Source organism: Pezoporus occidentalis, unplaced genomic scaffold, assembly GCF_034315485.1.
Source record: "Pezoporus occidentalis ecotype Australia unplaced genomic scaffold, CSIRO_AGI_Poc_V1 ctg15, whole genome shotgun sequence".
In the NCBI taxonomy this organism is placed as follows: domain Eukaryota; kingdom Metazoa; phylum Chordata; class Aves; order Psittaciformes; family Psittacidae; genus Pezoporus; species Pezoporus occidentalis.
Genome location: NW_026913316.1, coordinates 9,329,687 through 9,350,407, shown reverse-complemented (window position 1 = coordinate 9,350,407; position 20,721 = coordinate 9,329,687). Strand labels below are relative to the sequence as shown.

Below are 20,721 nucleotides of genomic sequence, written 5' to 3'. Positions count from 1 at the left end.
GCTCATCAGCTTCTCACTAATGAACAAGGAAATGTGATTAAGCAACTTTAAAAGAGAATGGCTGAAGACAATATAGAAATGATAGCAGGATGATTGCTGTGAATGAGAGACTGAAATTTCTGAATAAGAGGTTTCTTCAACAAGACACAAGGACAGTAGTTTAGTCTTCCATTAAAAGATTCCTGCCAATTTGGAAATGCTCTGAATGAGATTACAGACAACTTAGAAGCTGATAAGAAGTCTCTTAAGACAGCTACTTTCTAGCAACTGCTGAGAAAGACCTTTATTTTTATTATTCTTAATAGTATTTCAAGACTGTTAACATCTACCAAACAATGACTAGGCAATCTTTTATTCTTAGAGACTCAGAAAACAAAAATTATGTTTCAGACCAAAATGTTCTAGAGGCGCTTGCCAAGTGTACTGTGGCTAACATCTAGAAATTGTACTGATTAGTTTCTGGCAAAATTCCTTGAAAGTACTTTGTGTGTTAGTATCTCATTAAATATCTTATTCCTCTTTATTATTCTTTAGCATCACAAAAATATGCTTCTGCCTTATATCTAATCTGTTTCTATGCTTTTACTGTCTGCTTTCCTAGTTTATCTAAAGGAGATATCACATAATATAGAAGGTTGAAGAAAAGTGAAATAGCAGAAGTTGCTGTAATTTTTCTGTATGTCAGGGGAAGGTATTTTTTTCCTTTATATACGTTCATAAATGATACAGTATTTTTACCAGTTAACAAGTTAACAAACAGATTACAAGATTTCTCTCCAAAAGCTCTTATATCAGACTGTAGAAGTTTCCAGATATTCAGATATAAAAGTCCTATACACAGAACTGTGAGAGTCATAGTTATGCAGTTAAAAAAAAAAAAGAAAATTTCAAACATATTTTTAGTTGCAGAAATGCTCATGCACTTCAAATAAGATACTCAACATTATAGAAGATACTCTGAGTCTAAATCCAGGCAGAAAAATACTATTATACTTCAAGGGACATTTGAGGAAATTTTTCTTTTCTTTTCTTTCCCACATGATGTAGGCCCACAATAGTGTAATGCATAGTGTGCATGATAGAAACTACTTTGGATTTTTAGCCAAAATTCCAGCTGTCTTCAGTGGAGATTTGATTGGGTTTAAATATGTTGTTAGCCTTCTGTGTTTCCTACAGTACCTTAAGATCATATTGTTATCTTCTAACTGTTTTTATAAAGATGCAAATTCATACGTTTTCAGTTTCTGCTTTGAAAATTACTTGTACTTCTCTTGTTCCAAGTCATAGATTACCGTTTCATTAGGGTTATTCCTTTTTTTGTATTTATTGTCATACCCAGTTACTTGTCCCCTGTCAGCAGGTTATCCCAGTGAATATCAAAACCTACCTCTTCAACTTGGATTACATATGTTTTTCTTTGACTGAAATGTCTGGTTTTGTACCTGAAGCTTATACTTTAGATTCCTTCATGCTTTCTCAAGGCCAAGTTCTTTGGAAATTTCTCTGCAAACCTTCTCTGGAGCAAATAGATTTCATGGGTGTAGTCAATGAGGTGTTCACCACATCCTCTTTCTTTTCTTCTGCAAAAAGAGCAGACCTGGAAGAATATTTCTTCAGTATTCAAGTAAATTAAGCCTTGCAGACTGACATTTGTATTTTGTCATTACATTTAGAATTTTGTTATTTTTATTTTATCTTAAACATAACAATTTGCTTTCTGTGCTGTGTTAGGATTTTTGCCTCATTCCCATGATTTCCAAAGCCAGATATTGAGCAAAACTTGCTTTTCAAATTAATTGTGCCAGAACATCTTAGTGATATTTATAGACTGGAACTATCAATGTTGTAATGCATCTGAATATATTTCAGTGTGACTTTAGTTTCTACAGTAGATTAATTGTAGATAAATCCTAACAGTACTACTGAAGCTTATGTATGATGAAACAAGCATTTGCAAATTGTGTATTTATTTAAAGGAACCCAAAACTACCAGTTTTCTGCTAGTTCCCTTTCAGCTACACCATTCTGAAAAATGCTCCTTTTTTACATTTCCATGAAGATACAGCATCTGACATATGCATGCACTTTTCTTTTGTAGGAGGAATGGAGAAAATAAAACAGCATACCTTTGCATTAGCTCACTACACCTATAATGTGCTGTCTACCTTAAAATATGCCAATGGGGCTCCGGTTGTACGTATTTACAGTGATACAGATTTCAGCAATCCTGATGTCCAGGGTCCAATCATCAATTTTAACATCCTTGATGAAAATGGGGAAGTGATCGGCTTTTCACAGGTATGTTTTTCTCTTGCCTTAGCTGAGTGTCATATTCTTATTTTACGCATATTCACAATGAGTTCTTTCCTAAAGGAAATATATTGTCCATAGTAGTCGCTTATGAGGTTTTTGTTTTGTTTCTTCATAGCTCTGCACAATATATACACTCTATGAAGTAGTACTAAAACAATGCAAAGTACATAATAGCCAAAGCCGATGTTAAATATTTAGTACTCTACAAATAAGATGTTTGAAAGTGGGTTGTTTTAAAAGGATGCATTGACTGGGCAATTTGGTTTCTTGCTGACTTCCTTTTCGAGACTACTCAAAACTGTGAACTGAAGAGCAAGTTGAGAAAAGCTGGTATAAGAGACCACCTTGGAGCTTTGAGATACAAATGAAATCAGATCTCATAATAGTGCAGTCACCCATGAAAGAGGAGTCTCTTTTCCCTTCAGTTCTAATAATTACATTCTTGTAATATCCCTGAGGAAGTGTGAAGCAAGTTGAATGATCAGTTTAAGGAGTGAGATTCAACCTCAAAAAATACTTAAATGCTGTCATTCTCAACAGCTTTCTCTAGCTTTTTCTATCAGGTATACCAAGTACCTCTAAGATGAAACTTTATGAAACTTTTTTACCTTTAGTGGAGAGGCAGTGGTGTACGACCATAATTGTATATGATTGTGCACTGTGTAGGCAGTGAGTAACTCAGTGTAACGTTGGCTCACTAGCTCATCAGCAGAAGTCAGAAAAACCACAGTGCTCTATTTTGACTTAATTCTTGTTATTCATTGTCTAATGATTGAATAAGCTCACAAGTCAAAGTGTATGACCTTGATCTTTTAAAAAGCTGTCAACAGCTGACACCATCTGTCTCAGTGGCTACCTCCTTCTGCCAGCAGGAGTGACAGAGCTGTGTTGCTTTTGGAAACTGAGAGCTCCGGATCATTAGTGAGAGAGCAGGAGCTCTGCAAAAGGTGTTCCTCAACACCCCTCTGAAGGAGATAAGAACCAGATAATGAGGGGAACACAGAGACATGTCTATGAGAATAAAAGTGAAAGTCCTTTTTTGGACTATGCTACTCAAATATGTGGCATATTTCATTTCAAAGAATTTCACATTTTAGGAGTGAATTAGCCATATATGTAGTTTTGAATAGGTGTGGCTGTATTAAGGGAAGACTGGAGAAATTAACACAGCTGGGTTGGTAAAACACTCTAGAAACACTCTGATGTTGCTTCTGTCCTTTGGTTATAACCAAAACCTTTATTTGCACTTCTTATTATCACTATTTCTTAGTAAAAATGGCTTTTGCCTGTTTCACTTTTTTAAACTCAACTGTACCCTCAGAGAAAAAGATATTTATAGTCTTATGCCTCGATTGTGCCTGTTTGCTGCAGTGGCTGCTCACAAAAAGCTTTTTTATTGATCTGTATCGTCTAGATTGTGCTGTTCACCAGGTTCTTATCATTTCTTGTGTGAGTATGTAGAAAAAAGAACCATAAAGTTTTCAAATGCACAACAGTCGCATCTGCAGTATCTGTTAGATTACTTTGTTTAATTAAAATAATGTACAATTTAATGACTTTTAGAAATTAACAAGCAACAGCACTATTCTTTCCAAAGCTACAATATGTGTAAGATATACATAATTGGCTTCTTTATGGAATGAAATTCTTTCATAAGCATCTTATAGCAGTTATGGTGGAGAAAAATGTTTGCTGCTTCTTTATGATTACAAAAAATATACAGCAGATTAAGCTTCATCAAAGTGACAACACAATCTCATCTTCATACCTGTATGCATGTCTAAAATTAGATAGGCTTATTCAAATCAAAGTTAAATCCAATACTTCCATTAACGGTTTAGAAATGAAATAGTGTCCTATAGCTTGGTCATGTCTGTGATCTGCACGTTCCTGTAGATTAGGGGTTAAGTCTTCAAATGCAGTCTAGCAGAGTTAGGAGAACGCAGTTTCAGAAGGCTCCCAGAAAACATTTTAGGGAATTTTTAATGAAGGCAAAAAATTGGATGACATTTCTATCCTACATATCTACTACTAAGGGACACCAATTAGCAACTCAAGTTGTATTTTAGCTAGTATATTAAAAGAGAAATGACAGAATGTCCTTTTCCTTTATGAATTATATCCCTTCTATAATTAATTGCATCCAACCTGTTCTATTTGCCTTTCGGACAGGCAACTGCTATGTGTCCATTGCCTATTAGATGGCACAGTGTGGCTGGACAATAGCATCTGGTAGCCTGAAAAGGGCAATCTAACTAAACTGATAGCAGAGAAAATATTTTTACAAGGTTTGGAGCAGTTTTTTTGGAACATTTGAGATTGGCAAGGAAGAGTTCATAAGTAGACAGTATCTTCAGAGGATACCAAGCTTACGTTTAAGCCTCAAGGTTTACATAATTTACAAGATATTCAAAACTGAACTAAGTTCAAGATATTTAGGGTGTGAAAGGCATGTAGTGAAAAACATGACATTTAACATTGCCACTGGAAAAATTAAAGCAGAGAAAAAAGTATGTCTTTCATCTGTGTAACATTTGGGAGGAAAGTTGCTCTTATGTGGTTCTATTATTGAAATCCATTTCTCACTGATATCAGAGTTTAATTACCAGATCTAACAAAATTGTGCCACTAAAGACAAACATGCTTGAACTACATGCATAGTGGCCTGGCTTTGGCTGACATAGTTAATTTTCTTCACACGGCTGTGGTTTGGATTTAGTGTGCGAATAATCAATAGATTAGTGTGAGAATAATCAAAACCATCAATGTTTTAGCTGTTGCTAAGCAGTGTTTGCTCTAAATCAAGGTCTTTTCAGTCTCTTACGCTCTGCCAGTGAGAAGAGGCACAAGAAGCCAGGAGGGAGCACAGCCAGGACAGCTAACTCAAACTAGCCAAAGGGGTACTCAGTACCATCAAACATCATGTCCAGTATAGAAACTGGGGTGGGTCAAAGGGGAGGTTGGCTGAGAGGGGCTGATCACTACTGGGCATGACCTCGGCATCTGTCAGTGGATGGTAAGCAATTGTATTGTGCATCATTTTTCTTTCCTGGATTTATTCCTCTTCCATTTTTGCTCTCTCTCTTTTCTTCTTCATCACCACCATCATCATTTCATTTTACTTTATTTCAGTTGTTGAACTGTTCATATCTGAGCCCATGGGTTTTTCCTTTTTCCAGTTCTTCTCCCAGTACCACTGAGACAGGGTAGGGGTGAGAGAGCAGCTTCATGCTACTCAGTTGCCAGCTGGGGCTAGACAATGACAGTGAGGTCAATTGCACCAACAGGAAATAGCTATAGTCTCAGGTTCAGCCTGGAGTGAAGTCTTCATTGCAGCAGTCAAGATCAAATTAAAGGATTTCATTAGAGTGAGACACACAGATTATACCATGCCATGATGGCACGCTCAAGGATGGCAGCTTTTCTTTACAGCCATCTGTCCCAATATCTATGATAAAGAAAACTTGGATGTTAGGAAATTACAAGGTGGCAGTGAAATAATTAGGAAGTTGAATAGCTATTGCTTTCTCATTTCAGTTTTATTTTGTGATAGTTGAAGGGTATCACTGGCTTAGAGTGTTATATTTGGAATAAACTTGCTATGTATACAATATGTATAGTTGGTCTAATTGACATTTTAATTATTGGTTTAGTTGTTTTGCTCCAAATGGCAATTAAAACAATTAAAGAAGAGGAACTTGCAGGCTCCAAACACCAATAGTCACTCAAAAGTTTTGTTTTTTCTTCAGATTTCTCATGAAACATTTCTATATCTAGAGATAAAACTGCTATAGTTTTGAAAGCTCCGTAAACCTTTTGTCTTTGGGTAGTAAAAATACATAAAATTTCCTCCTTTGAGCTGCATCAAATACTTCTCATGAAAATTATTTCCTTCAGTAAAGCTGTCTTGTAGACTATTGGTAGTAATTTGTTCTTGAAATTACTTAGGAGAATACCTATATTTTTTTTTCATGCAACCTGCCTGTCCTCTGCAGTAGGACTTCTGTCATTCTATGTTACTTTTTTATGTGCACTGCAGAACCAAAAAGACCTGGTTATGAACAGGGTTCAGGCCATGATGAGGGCTCAACAGGTCAAGCATGTAAAGATGTCCTTTATGCCAAACAGCTTCTTCATATATACTCGTCTAGTTAATTCTCTGGCATTATAGTTTTTGCCATTAATGAAGTGTGGACAGAAGACAGGCTGGTGATTTTGAAAGGTGAGAAAGTGCAGGGGTAGAGATGAAGAACTTCTGCTAATCAGTGGTGCAGGATGGAAGTAGCAGAGTTGACATTAATGCAGCAAGCTGTCAACATTCTACTTCCTTGTGAGGCTACCAGAAAAAGAAGCAGTTAGCCCTAGATATTAAAGATATTAAAGGGGGTTGTGATGTCATGAAAAAGGTAGTATGTATATGCTCAGTGCTGAGCTAATATTGCAGACCCTTCACATAGAGATTCACTATCAGCTCATTTATCAACAGTGAGTATCTGCAGTCTTCAGCAAGTATGAATGTCAGGTGTTTATATATCCCCACGTCCTTCTAATCTCTAAAACACTGTTTGACAGCAATGATTCAGCTTCAGTTTTCATCTTTGCCATCTACTTTTATCAAAACCTTGCATATAACTCTGTGCAGTTCCAGCCTAGTTTGAATGCCAAAGAGGAGGCGGACCAGCTGTAAAGGATCAACATTGATTTGAAATAATCATATACCAAAAAAAGAAAAGTGTATTTCTCACAAATCAGGACAAAATGCAAAGTTCTCTTCCATTTGCAGATTAAAACAAAAAAAAACAAAACAAAAAAAAACGCCACTATCTCTGCTATGAGGAATGTTTTGTGCTGCAGTTAAGTTTTCCTCTTTGTTTTACTAGGTTGAAGACCTGGGAAATGTTCTTTGTACAATCAGTGGATAATTACAGAGTAATTTTATAATCCTTTTACATTTCATTTTGTAAAGTCATTTTGGAATCTGGAAGAGGAGAAAGGGGTAAGAGACAGAGATGGACAGATGGAATTTCACCCAAAACATGTGTTGAATTTTATGCCCGGGAGAGCTCTTACCCAGTCAACACCTTTCAATTCAGTGTTTTCTATCCCCAGTGACAAACAGCACTCCCTTATCAAGCTTATTCTTTTTTCACTCTGGTCTTCTGAAACAATATTTTTTTTAAACTCCTGTGTGTCATGGACTTAAAAAAGTGAGCAAACCATCATAGCTATCTTTTGAAAAATGGCTATCATTTCAACTGTGGATTACCAGCTCCCTTTCCCACTCTGTTTTTTCACACTGCCTCCTTTGCCTGGAGCCTGAAGCTAAACAGAAGTAGCTTGCCGTGATTGTCTCACCTGCAAAAGTTCCCTTGGTATCTATATACGCTTGCCATGCCTCCTAAAAATCCTGTCAGGGAGCAAACAAGCATCAGTCCATTAGCAGTCTCATCCTTCTTGCCTGCCACTTCACACTTGCGTGATAGACAAACTGCTATAACAGGAATTGGCTGCCAAAGATAGAGGATGTAAACAATTTGGTTTGCCTAAGGAAGGTTCTTCTGCAGTGTTGCATATGGATGAGTTTTGCCTCTCAAGACTGAGAACCCTGCTCAGATTGTGATCAGTTTTGTCTAAGAGCCTACATTAGCATGTCCCAGCTCACTCTCATCAATCCATATAGAGTGAAGAGAGGTCTAGACTTTGAATTTATCTTTCTTCATCCATTTCTCAATAAAAAACTATTAACAATTCTGAGCAGATAACTTCCAGTTTGTGCCCCTTCAGCATAAATCTATAATGCGATTTTATGACTGCTTTTATTATGGCATCTGATGACTGTCTTACTTCACTTCTGTCTCAACCTCCCTTGAGTTAACTTAAGGATAGACTCAATGACCCACTGCTGTTTTTTTACTTTCCTTCCTTTATGGTCTATCATTCTGAAGTGAAGACCAGGGTGGCCCCAACTAACTTAGATGTAAGAAAAGTCACACAGGATCTCACCATTAGACCTTCTATACACTGATAGCCTCTTTCTGCCACATGCTAGCATTATAAGAAGACAAAACCAGAATAAGACTCCCCCAAGAAACAACAAAAAAATGCTTTCATCTTAACCCTGTTTATCCTTCCGCATCCAAAGTAACCTATGGCAGTGAATTGTCCTGTGAGCAGCTTAGCAGCGAAGACAAATTCACCCCTGTGGTTTGAGAAGACATGGAGGGGGAAAACAGATCTTAGGATTGCCAGGACCTTGAGAGGTTACTCATCAACACTGTGTGCCAAGATTAGATCATAGTTACCAGAACCGTTCAGCAGCCTCTGGAGGCAGTTTGTTCTAGAACTTAGCTATATGCAGTACTGCAAAATATTTCATAATGATTAATCTAAATTTCCCACTGTGCACCTGAAGTTCATTGCTACATGGGTTGGGTAAAAAAAGAGACACCGGTTTGGGCAAAAAAAGAGACACCGGTTTGGGCAGGAAAGCAAAAAAAAAAAAAGAAAAAGAGATTCCAGCCATGAAAAGCAGAGGAGTTGGATAAGCTGTCTGAAAAGGTGTCGTATGGGAGAGGTTTGACCAGGAAGAAAAAGAGCAATATAAGCAGATAGAAGTTATTCTTTCTTTTTGCATTTGGACAGGTCTGCAAGTCCAATGAGGCAGGATGGGAAATGCACATAAAAGTAGTTGTGCAAGGAAAATAAAATGGTGATAGTCAGTTCTGGAAACACTTTCATACTCCAAGAACGCTGACTTTGCATTAGTTTCACAATATTCTCTTTTAAGAGCTTCTTTTTCCTTTGGTGATGTATTAATGAATTGCTTAGGTGGACCTAGATCAGTTGCCAGGGCCTAGCAATGGCCAAGTGAAATCCCCTTCCTTGGTAGTCTTTCAGTGTCACCTTGAAGGATTCACTATCTGTCTTTCCCACTTATTCTAACCTCACAGGATTGGAGAGAAAACACTGGCAAATCTTCAGATTTCAAGTGGCGGATACATTTGTATATACACACAGCTGGCTGCATACATATTCATATCACTACTCAATGTTACATGATAAAAATACCTGCAATACCTGAAGTGGATAGATTTCTTGAAATAATTGCTGTTTATGTCTTAGATGATACCATGAGTTTTACTAGTAGATTAGTTCCAATGCTCTGTACATATGGTATATACGTACAGAATTAGAATAATGACAACATGTGAATTAGAGGAGTGGAAAAAAGAATGAGCTACAGCATTTCACAAACTTTACCAGTTCAACTTGATCAAACTACTGACCAAAGTCTGGTAGTAGCTATCAGTAGTTACCTAGAAATTCATACTATATCCCTATAGGAGAACGTGGGTTGCTGTTAAGCAACGAAGGAGAGCTACTTCTACTTTATCTAATCTTTAATCTTCATAGAAAGCTGTTAAACAAGAGTTCTTTGTTGTTCTTTAAACTTTAATCCTTTTGTTTTTTCCAGCTAATATTTTTACTTTTGTGTAAAACAACAATTCAGTTTGGCAAGTGGAGAAGTGCAGCATTTTTTAATCTGGGCCATAGAAAATGGAAATCCAGCATTTGTTAATTCCAGCTAAGAATGTCTTTGCAGAGATGGTCAAATGACTCTGAGCTAGTTACACTAATGCATTTAGAAGCATAACCACTCATTATATCAATTTTGATGACTCAGGGAAAGAAAAGTGTTCTTAACTTGCCTAATGGGATTTTTGGCCATCTTCCCAATAGCTACCTTAAAACTGCTGAGGTGATTGCTCACTATTGATTTTAGCTATGGATTTAGCCATTGATTTCAGGAAGCCAGAGATGGCAGATAGACCACTACAATAGAATGCAAACAGGATTACAAGGAGAAAAAGATTGTTGTGAAGATTTCTGTTGAATGTCCACTAATTTCCTTGGTTCCAATTAGTTTTCGATAGCACTGTGGATGTCTTGTAAGCAGGGAAGTAGCAGCAATGCAGCAAACCACACTGTCTTGTCAGTAAATGGCACTTTATTGCTTCAAACTGTCAAGAAATGTCACTACAGTCTGGATCTTTGCTTACATTTGAGTACATGACACTGGGAACTCGAAGGCAGCCCTTACAATAAGGAGCTCACAATACAGGAGTCAATTTCAATGATCTGGGTAGCGGATCACTGACTGACCATCAGGCAGTGCTGTACTTGAGAGACTCAGTGTGATAAATGCAAACCTAGTTAGTAGGTAATGAAGCTCTCTTCCTGCCGAGGAAGCAGTGACAGAGTACAGGCTGACTTGCTTTCTGTAATATCTCATTACAGAGGGACAAAGACACATGTGATACAGTATGCTTGAAATTGCCTGCTATTAAATTGCTCATCAGAGCTGGTCAAGGTTAGAAAGCTTCATGAAAGCCCAGACTGAAGGTGTTGCTTGACAGTGCTTCTCTGGAGTGTCTTTGCATGTTGCTAAGGAAACTGGAAAGGAGCTAAAATAAAGATGCTCACAGTTGTTCAGATGAAAGAATCTTGGATGAATGAGGGAGGGTAAATATTTTCTGTTTAGTAACAGGGACAAATTGTGTCTCTAAACTGCAGACCTCATTACACAGGGGAGAAATGTGAAAAGAAGCCGCATGGTAGCAGCAAAAGGGCTGCACTGAGAGCCTCTGCTGGGTTCCTTTTTTCTTGATCTGCTTAAAAGCAGATAAGCTGGTTTTGGATGCATGCAATGTCCAGTTTCAGTCCACCATCTGAATCCTTCAAAGAGAGCCTGCTCCCTTCTTTATTACCTTGCTTGCATCTTCCTATCCTTCTCTCTCCCCCTCCCTTCTCCCCAGATCCTGTAAAGGACACTGTATGGCCTTAACTAAAGTAATTTTTCTACACAGTCCGTCATGGGATTTTAACCCCACAACGTCCTTGTGACCTGTTATCCCATTTTCAGGGGATAAATACAGACAATGGTAGATTTAAGTGATTAAAGAAAAAGAGGAAAAAGTATAGAGTGATTCGGTTGGGACATGAATTAAATCTGAACTGTACCTTTTTATTCCTAGACATTGTTTCCACTTGTATTAGTCTGCTATATTCCCAGTTATCCCTTCATGATATGAGTTATGGCTTAGTCTTTGGTGTTGTTTGCTTCTGTCTTCCACTTCTCTGACTGGTAGTAGTCTGACCCAAAGCCTTTTCGGTCAAAAAACAGCTAAGGATGCTCAGTGTAATATAAAGTACAGTCTTTTTCCTATGACTCACGATGGAATGCTCTGTTAAAGTCAGAGTTAGGAAGCCCCAAGAGGGCTTGGGTTCCTTTGCTTCGCTTTTCTTCCTGGAATCTATCCTTTCCCTGATGTCATTTTATCAAATCAGATCTTCATTGTCAATGAATGCAGTTTAAAAGAACAAAGAAAGCTAAGAAAAAATGACATTGATTGGAAGGAACTGTGGTAATTGAGATGCCAAATCAAAGAAAACAAAGGTGTTTATCCTACTCATCAGCCTGATCAGTTTCAGATAGCAGGACCTTGGACTTATGAAGTTTATATATGTTTGAAATAAGTCCAATTCCTAATTCACTGCATGTATTACAGGGAAGAAAAAGGCAGTTGAAAAAATGTGAGACCACCCATTAACAGTCAAGACTGTGTTTCATTTCTTCCTTATAACCACCCCACCATCGAAGTGTCTTCTAGCTTTTGAATCTCAGAAATGTAAAATTATTGTTAATCCCTTAAGTACGAAGGACCTGAAGTTTGCTGTGTATGGCATCTTCTAAGTGAGAATTCCTGCAGAATGGCAACCTGCATATTCTGAATTATGCTGATGTTTCCAGATTTCTTCTCTCCTGTGCAACCTTCCCTGCTATTTGACTGTGTTTGAAACTAGCAGAGAAAACTGTCACATCAACTAGAAGGTTCCTGATAAGCAAGCATTTCCACTATCGGGACACTGAGTTTGAGAGTTTCAGTAACTTTCAGAATCTGTCTAATCCTTCACTGCCTTCTACCAATACTTCGTTATCTACTGACCAAAGGGATTTTGGTCAAAGTGAGTGATGAATGGGTGTAGACTGAAGAGAAAGTTAGATCCACTCTCCAGTTGGAGATCCAATGAGAAGCAGAGGATCAGATTCACCAATATGGTGGGAACCTGCCCACACAGACATTTTTTCCCTGGGATAGTAAAAAAAAGCCTCTGTTGCAGGAGACCATGCAGTTACTCCAGTTTAATGATACTGTAACTCAGTTAAAATGCTTTTTTTCATACTAAATGATTCAGAAACAAGTGCTGATTTTTTTTTTTTCTTCCTTCTGACCTACTTATTAAACTGTGTTAAACAAGATTAAGTATGCGTTTGTATCAGAAGCAACATTTCACAGTCAAATGCTGGGTGACAGAAAGAGCTAGCTTACTTTCTCTTCAATTCCATGCTATGATTCAGTGAATTAATTTACCAGTGGATGTGGAGAACACTGTCATGAAACCTGTTTTATAACCAGCCATCAGTGTTGTGCAGTGCAATTCCTGTAATGAGCAAATCTATCAGACAGACAAACTTCTCTGAAATTTGGGTATTGTAGCAAGTAGAATGAGAAATCCCAATCCCAGTTCCTGAAGGACAGTACCTGCCAGTATTGACTTATATGATTTTCAGGGTTTTGGGACACTTCATGATTTAGTATAAAAAGTTCCTTTATCATATGAATAATTCTTGTAATACCCAGTAAAATAGCTTGCACAAATAAGAAGTACATGCTTGAAAAAGAGCTACAGAATTAGATCCTATGGGAACAACTTCAGCAGGAGTCCCTAAAAAATCTGTCATTTTTATTGAAAAGCATAGGCTTAGTTGATTAGAACTTATCTGCAAAATATGCCCCTTCCCTGGAAGTGTTCAAAACCAGATTGGATGAGGCTTTGAGCAACCTAGTTTAGTTGCTCCCATGGCAGTGTGGTTGGAAATAGATGATCTTTAAGATCCCTTCCAACACAGAATATATGGTGATTCTATGAGCTATTTGTAAATCTTTACTATCACTTAGTTTATCTCTACCTACCTATTATTCTCAGACCTATTCAAAGGATCCTGAAGTCTGAGAAAAGCTTGCACCTCTCAACTGACTGTCACAGAGGCCCTGAAGTGAATGGGTAGCATAAGTCAGTCATTTAGCAAAGGCAGCGAAGCCAGCAGGCAGCTGTGTGACAGGGAACAGGCGATCGAGCACACCAGGATCATCTTCCTTTCGGAGCTGTCCAGCTTCTGGGTGTGAAATAAAATACCGGATATCCAAGAGGGGATTATTGTAGGATAAGGCATTAAAACCAGCAGGAAAATCCTTCTCCACTTCAATGTTCTTTATACTAAAAATTTCCCAAAATTTTCATAATATTTATCAGAGAGAGCACTGAAAACAACTCTGAATGCGAGCATTTTGTCAGTCTGGCAACAGTAAAGGAAGTCTCACTGAGGGAGGCAGCTGTGCTTAAAATAGAAATTATCTCTGAAAGAAAAAAAAACAAACCAAAGCTGTTTTAAAAATTGGTTTAGATGAACTTTGTTCATGTGTGTTTATTAAACTTGAAGACCATGGCCTGGCAATGTGGAAAGCACCTTTTGCTTGTCAAGTATCAAGACACTATGATGCCAGAAGCGTTGGGGTGTGAAGTAACTGACAGGGCCTGGCCCACAGGAAAGAGCTTCAGGAAAAAGTAATGAATGCCAACAGGCTCTAAGGGACAGAAGCTACTCTCGGATGTTGTGATGACTTAATCACCATGTCCTCACTGACTGAAATCAGTAAAAATACAGCAAGATTTCTGCATGTGTTTTGCAGTTTAATTGTAGTCTTCAAGCTCTGAAATACTAAGGCACAATAGTTCCAAATATCAGACCCAGGGAATCACCAAAACTGACAATTTGTGATATTAAGCTGTGTACTTACCATTAGTACCATTCATGCTTCTGTGCCTTCATTGGTGAACATATTCCTGGCTCCCAAAAGTCAGCTGCTGCTGTTACAGACAGATCTGCAAGCAGTGTTCTGTATTTCATAACCCTGAGCTCAATATTCATTATTGCTCCTTATGGCAATTTTAAAGATGCGCTTTGTTTAAGTAAGCTTTTCTTCATTGAAACAACTGTAGCAGATGTTTTATGTTCTATTTGGTTTGCTATGTAATAGCACTGCAGAGAGAGATTAAATTAACTCCCCAAGTAGCATATTTCTGGGGTGAAACTAAACAAGAAGAAATCAAAGCATATGTCCAAGGGAAAGTCAAGCATGAATTCAAGGGACAGATAGATTGGCAGCACTGCCCTTAATGATTCTTTACATGGTGTCATTGTTTGTGATGAGAAGTGTGCATCACGTTCCCAACACCTGGGTGCATTATCACATTGGTTATAGCAGAGTATGATTAATACTAAAGCTATGGATAACTTATCTTTGTTCTCCTGAACCACAATTCCCCATAATCCTCTAATGCTCATACATCTTTATGTAGCAATCATTCTTGTCTACTGTACAGATTAATATATATCAAAACATAAAGTGTTATTGGAGAGTGGTATTGGGTCACACAGCTAGAAAGAAATTACTGTTCATTAAAGAACAGTAATATTTTTTTTGACAAAATTAAAAAGATTTTAAAAAAGATCTCTTTAACAATTCCTTGAAGTTGTGTCATGGATAATCCATTACACTCAATACACTTTGATAAGCAAGGCTGCCCCAACAATGTTTCTCCAAAAAGTAATAATAAAAAGATGATATATTTAAAAGTTTTTTTGTATATTGAGCAAATAAGCCCAAACACTGTAAGAATTCAGCAGTGAAATATCTGTCACGGTTCTTTCTTTGCTTGTCATCATTAGCAGAATGATAGATCCACCCACAAGTCACTAGAACCATGACAAACCATGTTATGCCAGGATGACAACTTCTCTTATCTAAATGAAAAAAGAAGTCAAGAAAATGTCACTCTTCCCAGATTGAAGTTTTCTGACAAAACAAAGCTACTGACACCACAACAGTCTTTCTCAGTAGATGCCTCTTACTATAACTTTGATTTGAGAAACATGCTTTGAGCACAGGATATTCTCCAAGGCATTAATCATGAATAGGAATCTCAGGACTGATTCTATTCTTTGCTTTCCAAGTCTGGATATATAAAGAGTAATTTTGATTGTATCTCCATTTAAGAACTGAATCATTTTGAACTGAACTAGTGGTGCAGAACATAATAAGTTCTTGTGCACTATAATAATGAAGGATTTCTTTTGGGTTTTGTATACATAGCACATTTTTGTGAGAGTAATTTATGCCCCACACATGAGAAAAAAATAAATTCTGAATTATAGGCTGAATTTTTTTGGCTATTATCCTATTTTCCTAAGAGAATCTATGTTAAAAATAATAAATACCAATAAAGATTAAGCTGTCTAGAAAAGCTGGATTGAATGTTTGCATTGATACCTCAGGCAGATAAAGCATGAGCTCACAGTTAGGAAAGTGCATTACCACACATTTAGGCTGAGCTCTTGCTCTGCGTGTAGCTGAGACTGAGCTCACTGTGAGGAGGATTGTGTTACTTGTACTGCTGGCTCCTCGCAGTCTGCAGCACGGTTATTCTCAGAGCTCTCAGCTCTCTATTTCACAAAAGCATTGAGGTTAATGCAGCTTGTGCAAGGCTGTTCTGGAAGTTTGTGGCAGAGATAGGATGTGCCAGGTTTCATGCTTTCTTTCTGACCATTTAACTGCCCTCTATCCCAGTCCAGACTAAGAATGTTCATCATTTGTTGTCAAAGAAATAACTGGTGGTAGCTATACCTGCTCAGCTAACCTTACCAGATGCTGTTGTTGCTTTTTGAAATCAACATAAAGTGTTTACAGACCCCTTGAGTGTGCTTCCACGGTTTCTTAGCTGTGCTAAGAGGATCCCTATAGTGCACTTCCATTTTTTCTTAGCTGTGCTATGAAACCCTGACAATCCATATGTCTTCTCTGCAATGCCATCCTACCACTCTTGCCCTCCCAGTGCATGTGTTATGTGTCTCCTTCCAAAGCACACATAGACGTGTGCCTCAGTTCTTCTTGCACATCCTTTTCATTCCCTCAAGTAATTTATTTATGCCAGTTTGTCAAGTATTATATTTCTGCCTATTCATTATTTAGTGGACAATAAGGAAATCTTATAACACAGAACAACACAGCACAGCACAAGGAAAAGTACACCTGGAACTTGGTAGACTGTGTGGTTGTACAAGGAAGACTCGAGGTATTCCAATTTAGTCCCTGCTCTGTCAGATGTTATTGTTTACTGGGGGATGATTATTCAAGCACTTGCCTGCCAAAATCCCACAGATACAGTCAGTTTCTGTAATGAGAACTTGCAGTTTCAGATCCTTGGAGAACAAAGTTTTCTTCAGCTAACCAAACAGGTGCCCGAGGCCTCTCTTCAGTCACTGCAGAGGCAGTTGTAGGTGATGGTTCTGTCAAAACACTGAATGACACTTGACTGAAGGCCTGCGGTTGGCACTACTGATGTGAATGAACCTGTTCATTGGTTTAAAATTAAGCACATGTACCAGCATTAACAAGATCAGGACCTGAACTGATATGCTCTGTGTGTGTGTGTGTTGTGTGCTCTCAGTGCCAAGGTAAGCATTTCTGCCTCTGTCCTAAATGTTTATGAGAATGCTAAAAGCTATGGTAAGTTGTTAATAATTTAGAGAGGTAATTTACTTCAAATTGATTTGTACCTTTAAAACATATTGTCTTGTTCACCACAACTCAAAAATGTCTATTTTTCTACTCTCCTATGTCTTCTCTCCTGCTGAACTGGAAAGGTGGACAAGATGGCAAGTCTTTACAACATACATGTCCGCACAGGTTGCTTCTGTAACACAGGAGCTTGCCAAATGCATTTGGGTATAAGCAATGAAGACATACAAAGGAACTTGCAGGTTAGTGTCTGAATGAGATTACATGGAAAATACCTATATTCAGTGACCCAGGTGACATCTTCTGACTCCCAGTTCTGAATTTCCTAAAGACAGGAGCTTTGAAGGGGAAAAGACAACCTGTCTCTGCATCAAAAAAAAACAGAATCCTAAGCAGTTAAAAGCTAAAGTAGGTGTATTATCTCCTGTGGTTTTGAGTCTCTGCAACTTTAAGAATAATGGTAAATTTTATTTGCTTTCTCTGACCTTTCAACTCAATTGCCATGTTAAAGAACTAACTGAACTGGAATTCAGTTCAGTGAAATGGGGTGTTGAAGCAAAATCATGTGATGGACCCAAAGCAGTATGTGTTGCTTGTCTTTATCTCACTGGAAAATATGAAACTGTGGGTTCTTGTTCTGATTTGGAATTACATGAAAACAAGACCTCCTGCAGAACAGAAGTTCCTGAACAATTCATCTCATGTTGATCCTTTAGTACACTTAATTGTACTTAATATCATTTAAGTATTATAGACCTATTGTTGTTGGATGTTACAGTTTAAAAGGCATACAAAAATTGGATAAGAAACAATAAATGGGAATACACAGTGAATCTCAAAGGGTGTAGTAAATTTAGATGACGTCCACCTAGCTAACTGGTGAGTTAGATTGTTAGAACATGAATGTAAAGACTGTTTTCTAGATGACTAATATTTTCCATAAGTTGTCATTAAAAGACGTATGACAGGATATATCACAATGAAGCGGGGGAGGCTTCATGTCTGTATATTTATCAGAGTTTGAAATTGCAGTAAATTAATGCAGAGCAATCCAAAATTTTATTAATGGTATTCTTCAAAAGGTGAAAAATTATAATGGCTGTATTGATATTGTAGCTCCCTTACTATTTCTTGGAGACATTCATATAACTTTTGCAAATACATTTACATGCAAGACTGATCACACAGGTTCTTAAAGGGGAAGAGCTCTTTAACACTTTCCTTGGCAAAATGGTACTTTGATTTACTATGGAACCTCTCTCCTCTGAGAAAGGAGAAAAAGGTTTATCCTTCTGCTGAAGTGCAAAATGCCAGATGACCAGCTGTGTGGATTTCCTTATATGCTAAGAAGCACTTGGCCTCCTGCAGGCCTGTATCATTTAAATGGGGATAGTCTAAACCTAAACTTATAAAGAGGTGCTTTATCTGCTAAAAGTTGTATGATGAGGTGGTGCAGTCAAGCAGTCATTATTTTGGGATGCTCCATTCCCATCAGTCCTTTAAGAAGGATCTGAATGAATTATTGATAACATTTCTGTATAGGGGAAGGCACCTTTTGTCACTTTATATGCACGTATACTTTGGTTTCACTTTTTCCCAGGGTGCTGAATGTGTGTTCTTCCTTCCTTCAGGAAGACTTGCAAGTATAGAATGCCTGTGAGAGAGGACTTTCTGTCCTCAAGGGTCCTTGGAGAGGTGTGGTTAGTTTTCTTAGGATGTTACGTAGGAACTCATTTACTTATTTGTACAGCAGGAACCTCTCCTCAGTCAGTCAATCAATACTTGACAAAGGGTTACATATATATTAACAGATGCAACCTAATTTTGCAAGTAGTGCTTCTGCTCCATTGTCAAGGATACAAACTACATCACACTGCATTAAAATATTTATTACCGTATTGCATGCTATGACATACAGGGTTGGGTTTTTTTATTTCTCCTTGCACAAATGGCATCGATGTTCATTGAACCATTACATTTCTTGCTTTAAAAATCCCTCATGTAAATGAACTATTTACATTTCCATTTTTATGTAACAGAAAATGCATAAATAAATAAATTCTGAGGGGAAAAGAAAAACAACTATGCTGCACTTATAGGAATAAGGATACTGATTTAGGACTAAATCTTGTGTCCATTGAGTTAATGTTAGATGGATGAACAAAGGCGTTCTCTAGCTTATCTCACTGGAGGTGAGTAGCAGCATTCACTGACCCACTTACTGAAGGAGAAACTGCTTTAAGGGAGAGTTTTCCAGCAAGTGCTGTATGAAAGACTTATCAAATAGAGGGGCACCTACATGGAGGTCACTATTGGGGTATCTGAGGGATTTTTCAATCAAAATTTTTTGAGTGGAAGCCTGTATTCTCCAAAGGAGGAAGCGCTAGGGGGAAGGTGAGTTCCTCCCTTGTGAAAGCAATGTGCTAACTGGGTCAGCAAGACAGATTTGCTGAACATCCCAATGACAAAGGATGTCACTTTGGGTGCTGGAACTCTAGATGCAAGTCTCTGCTTTGCTAATATCCCAGACCAGTTCTCAGATGTATAGCTGTCCATTGGATTATTTAACACAAGCCTCGAATAAGCCTCTGATAATATAAATTGGAATTGTTCTGATAGCAAATATGAAGAAAACTGCAACAAAAGAATCAGCACTCTCATGGTTCGTTCACTTCTCTGAATGTAATATCCCAGTTTAAATCACAGTGAACTACGTAGATGAGACTAGAATATACCTAGAGACTACCCTAGCTAAGAGGCCATCTTAGGGCACACAACCTTTTTGTGATTCTAGATGTGTTCTTGAAAAGTCTCTTTTGCCTTAGGGTAAAATAGGACAAGCAACTCATAACAAACTTCTTCTCAGTTTGAATAATAATAGTTGGGATTTTTTTCTCCATTTTTAGCCTGTACTCATGAGTTAACTTTGTATATTTTAAAACAGTTTTTCAGGTTAGAATTAAGAAACTTATGAATAACTGTAAAATTAGAGGGAAATAAAGCACAGTCTGTCATAATAGCGCTTGGGTTTTCTTCCTGTTTCAAACTAGGCTGGCCATGTCTGTGGAGATGATATAGACCTAGTCGATGGACGTCCCACTGGTTCTGTGAGAATATCCTTTGGCTACATGTCTTCTTTTGAAGATGCACAGACTTTTTTGAAATTCATCATAGCCATCAGACTTTCCAAATCAGATGCTGAGATTCCTTTCCAGTCCTCTGTTACAACGCTGACGACAGAGTCTGTCCCAGATGACCGCCCTTCCTTTAACAGTGCAGATAAATTGTCTCCAATATCACACATCTCGGACACAGAACTCAGGAATAACTCTTCTGTGACAATGACAACTGGCAGCAGGCAGCCACCACAGGCAGAGGCAGAAAGCATAAGGGCAGCTGTTTCTGAGACTGCAATACCAACATATAGAAGAGGTGGCAAGCCCATCACTGTCACCAACATTTATCTCTACCCAATTAAATCCTGCTCTGCATTTGAGGTATGCACTTTGAATCATTCTTGAATACTCATCTCAACCTTGTGTTTTATCTTACTCTTGTCGGATATGTCAACCAGGAATACCATGTGCATGAGATAATAGGAAGCAGCGAGTGGCTACCCATTTTTCCTGTTTTCCAATTTTGATCAAGTCCTAAATGCTAAGGTACTTTAAAGGATTTCCAATTAGGCTGAAGTTGCAGGATGCAA

At 37.8% G+C, this 20,721-nt stretch overlaps 1 protein-coding gene across 5 annotated transcripts in view; it reads left to right on the top strand.

The window, feature by feature from the left end:
* The window catches only part of MOCOS (molybdenum cofactor sulfurase), a 229,537-nt gene that overhangs the window by 173,100 nt on the left and 35,716 nt on the right, over positions 1–20,721 (top strand). For 4 of the 5 annotated variants that reach the window (XM_062610979.1, XM_062610978.1, XM_062610977.1 and 1 more), the window contains exons 6-8: positions 2,099–2,298; positions 17,141–17,257; positions 20,066–20,512. In XM_062610979.1, the coding sequence (XP_062466963.1) occupies positions 2,099–2,298; positions 17,141–17,257; positions 20,066–20,512 (764 nt within the window). The remainder of the gene's footprint in view (positions 1–2,098; positions 2,299–17,140; positions 17,258–20,065; positions 20,513–20,721) is intronic. The other variant, XM_062610982.1, reaches the window with a different exon arrangement.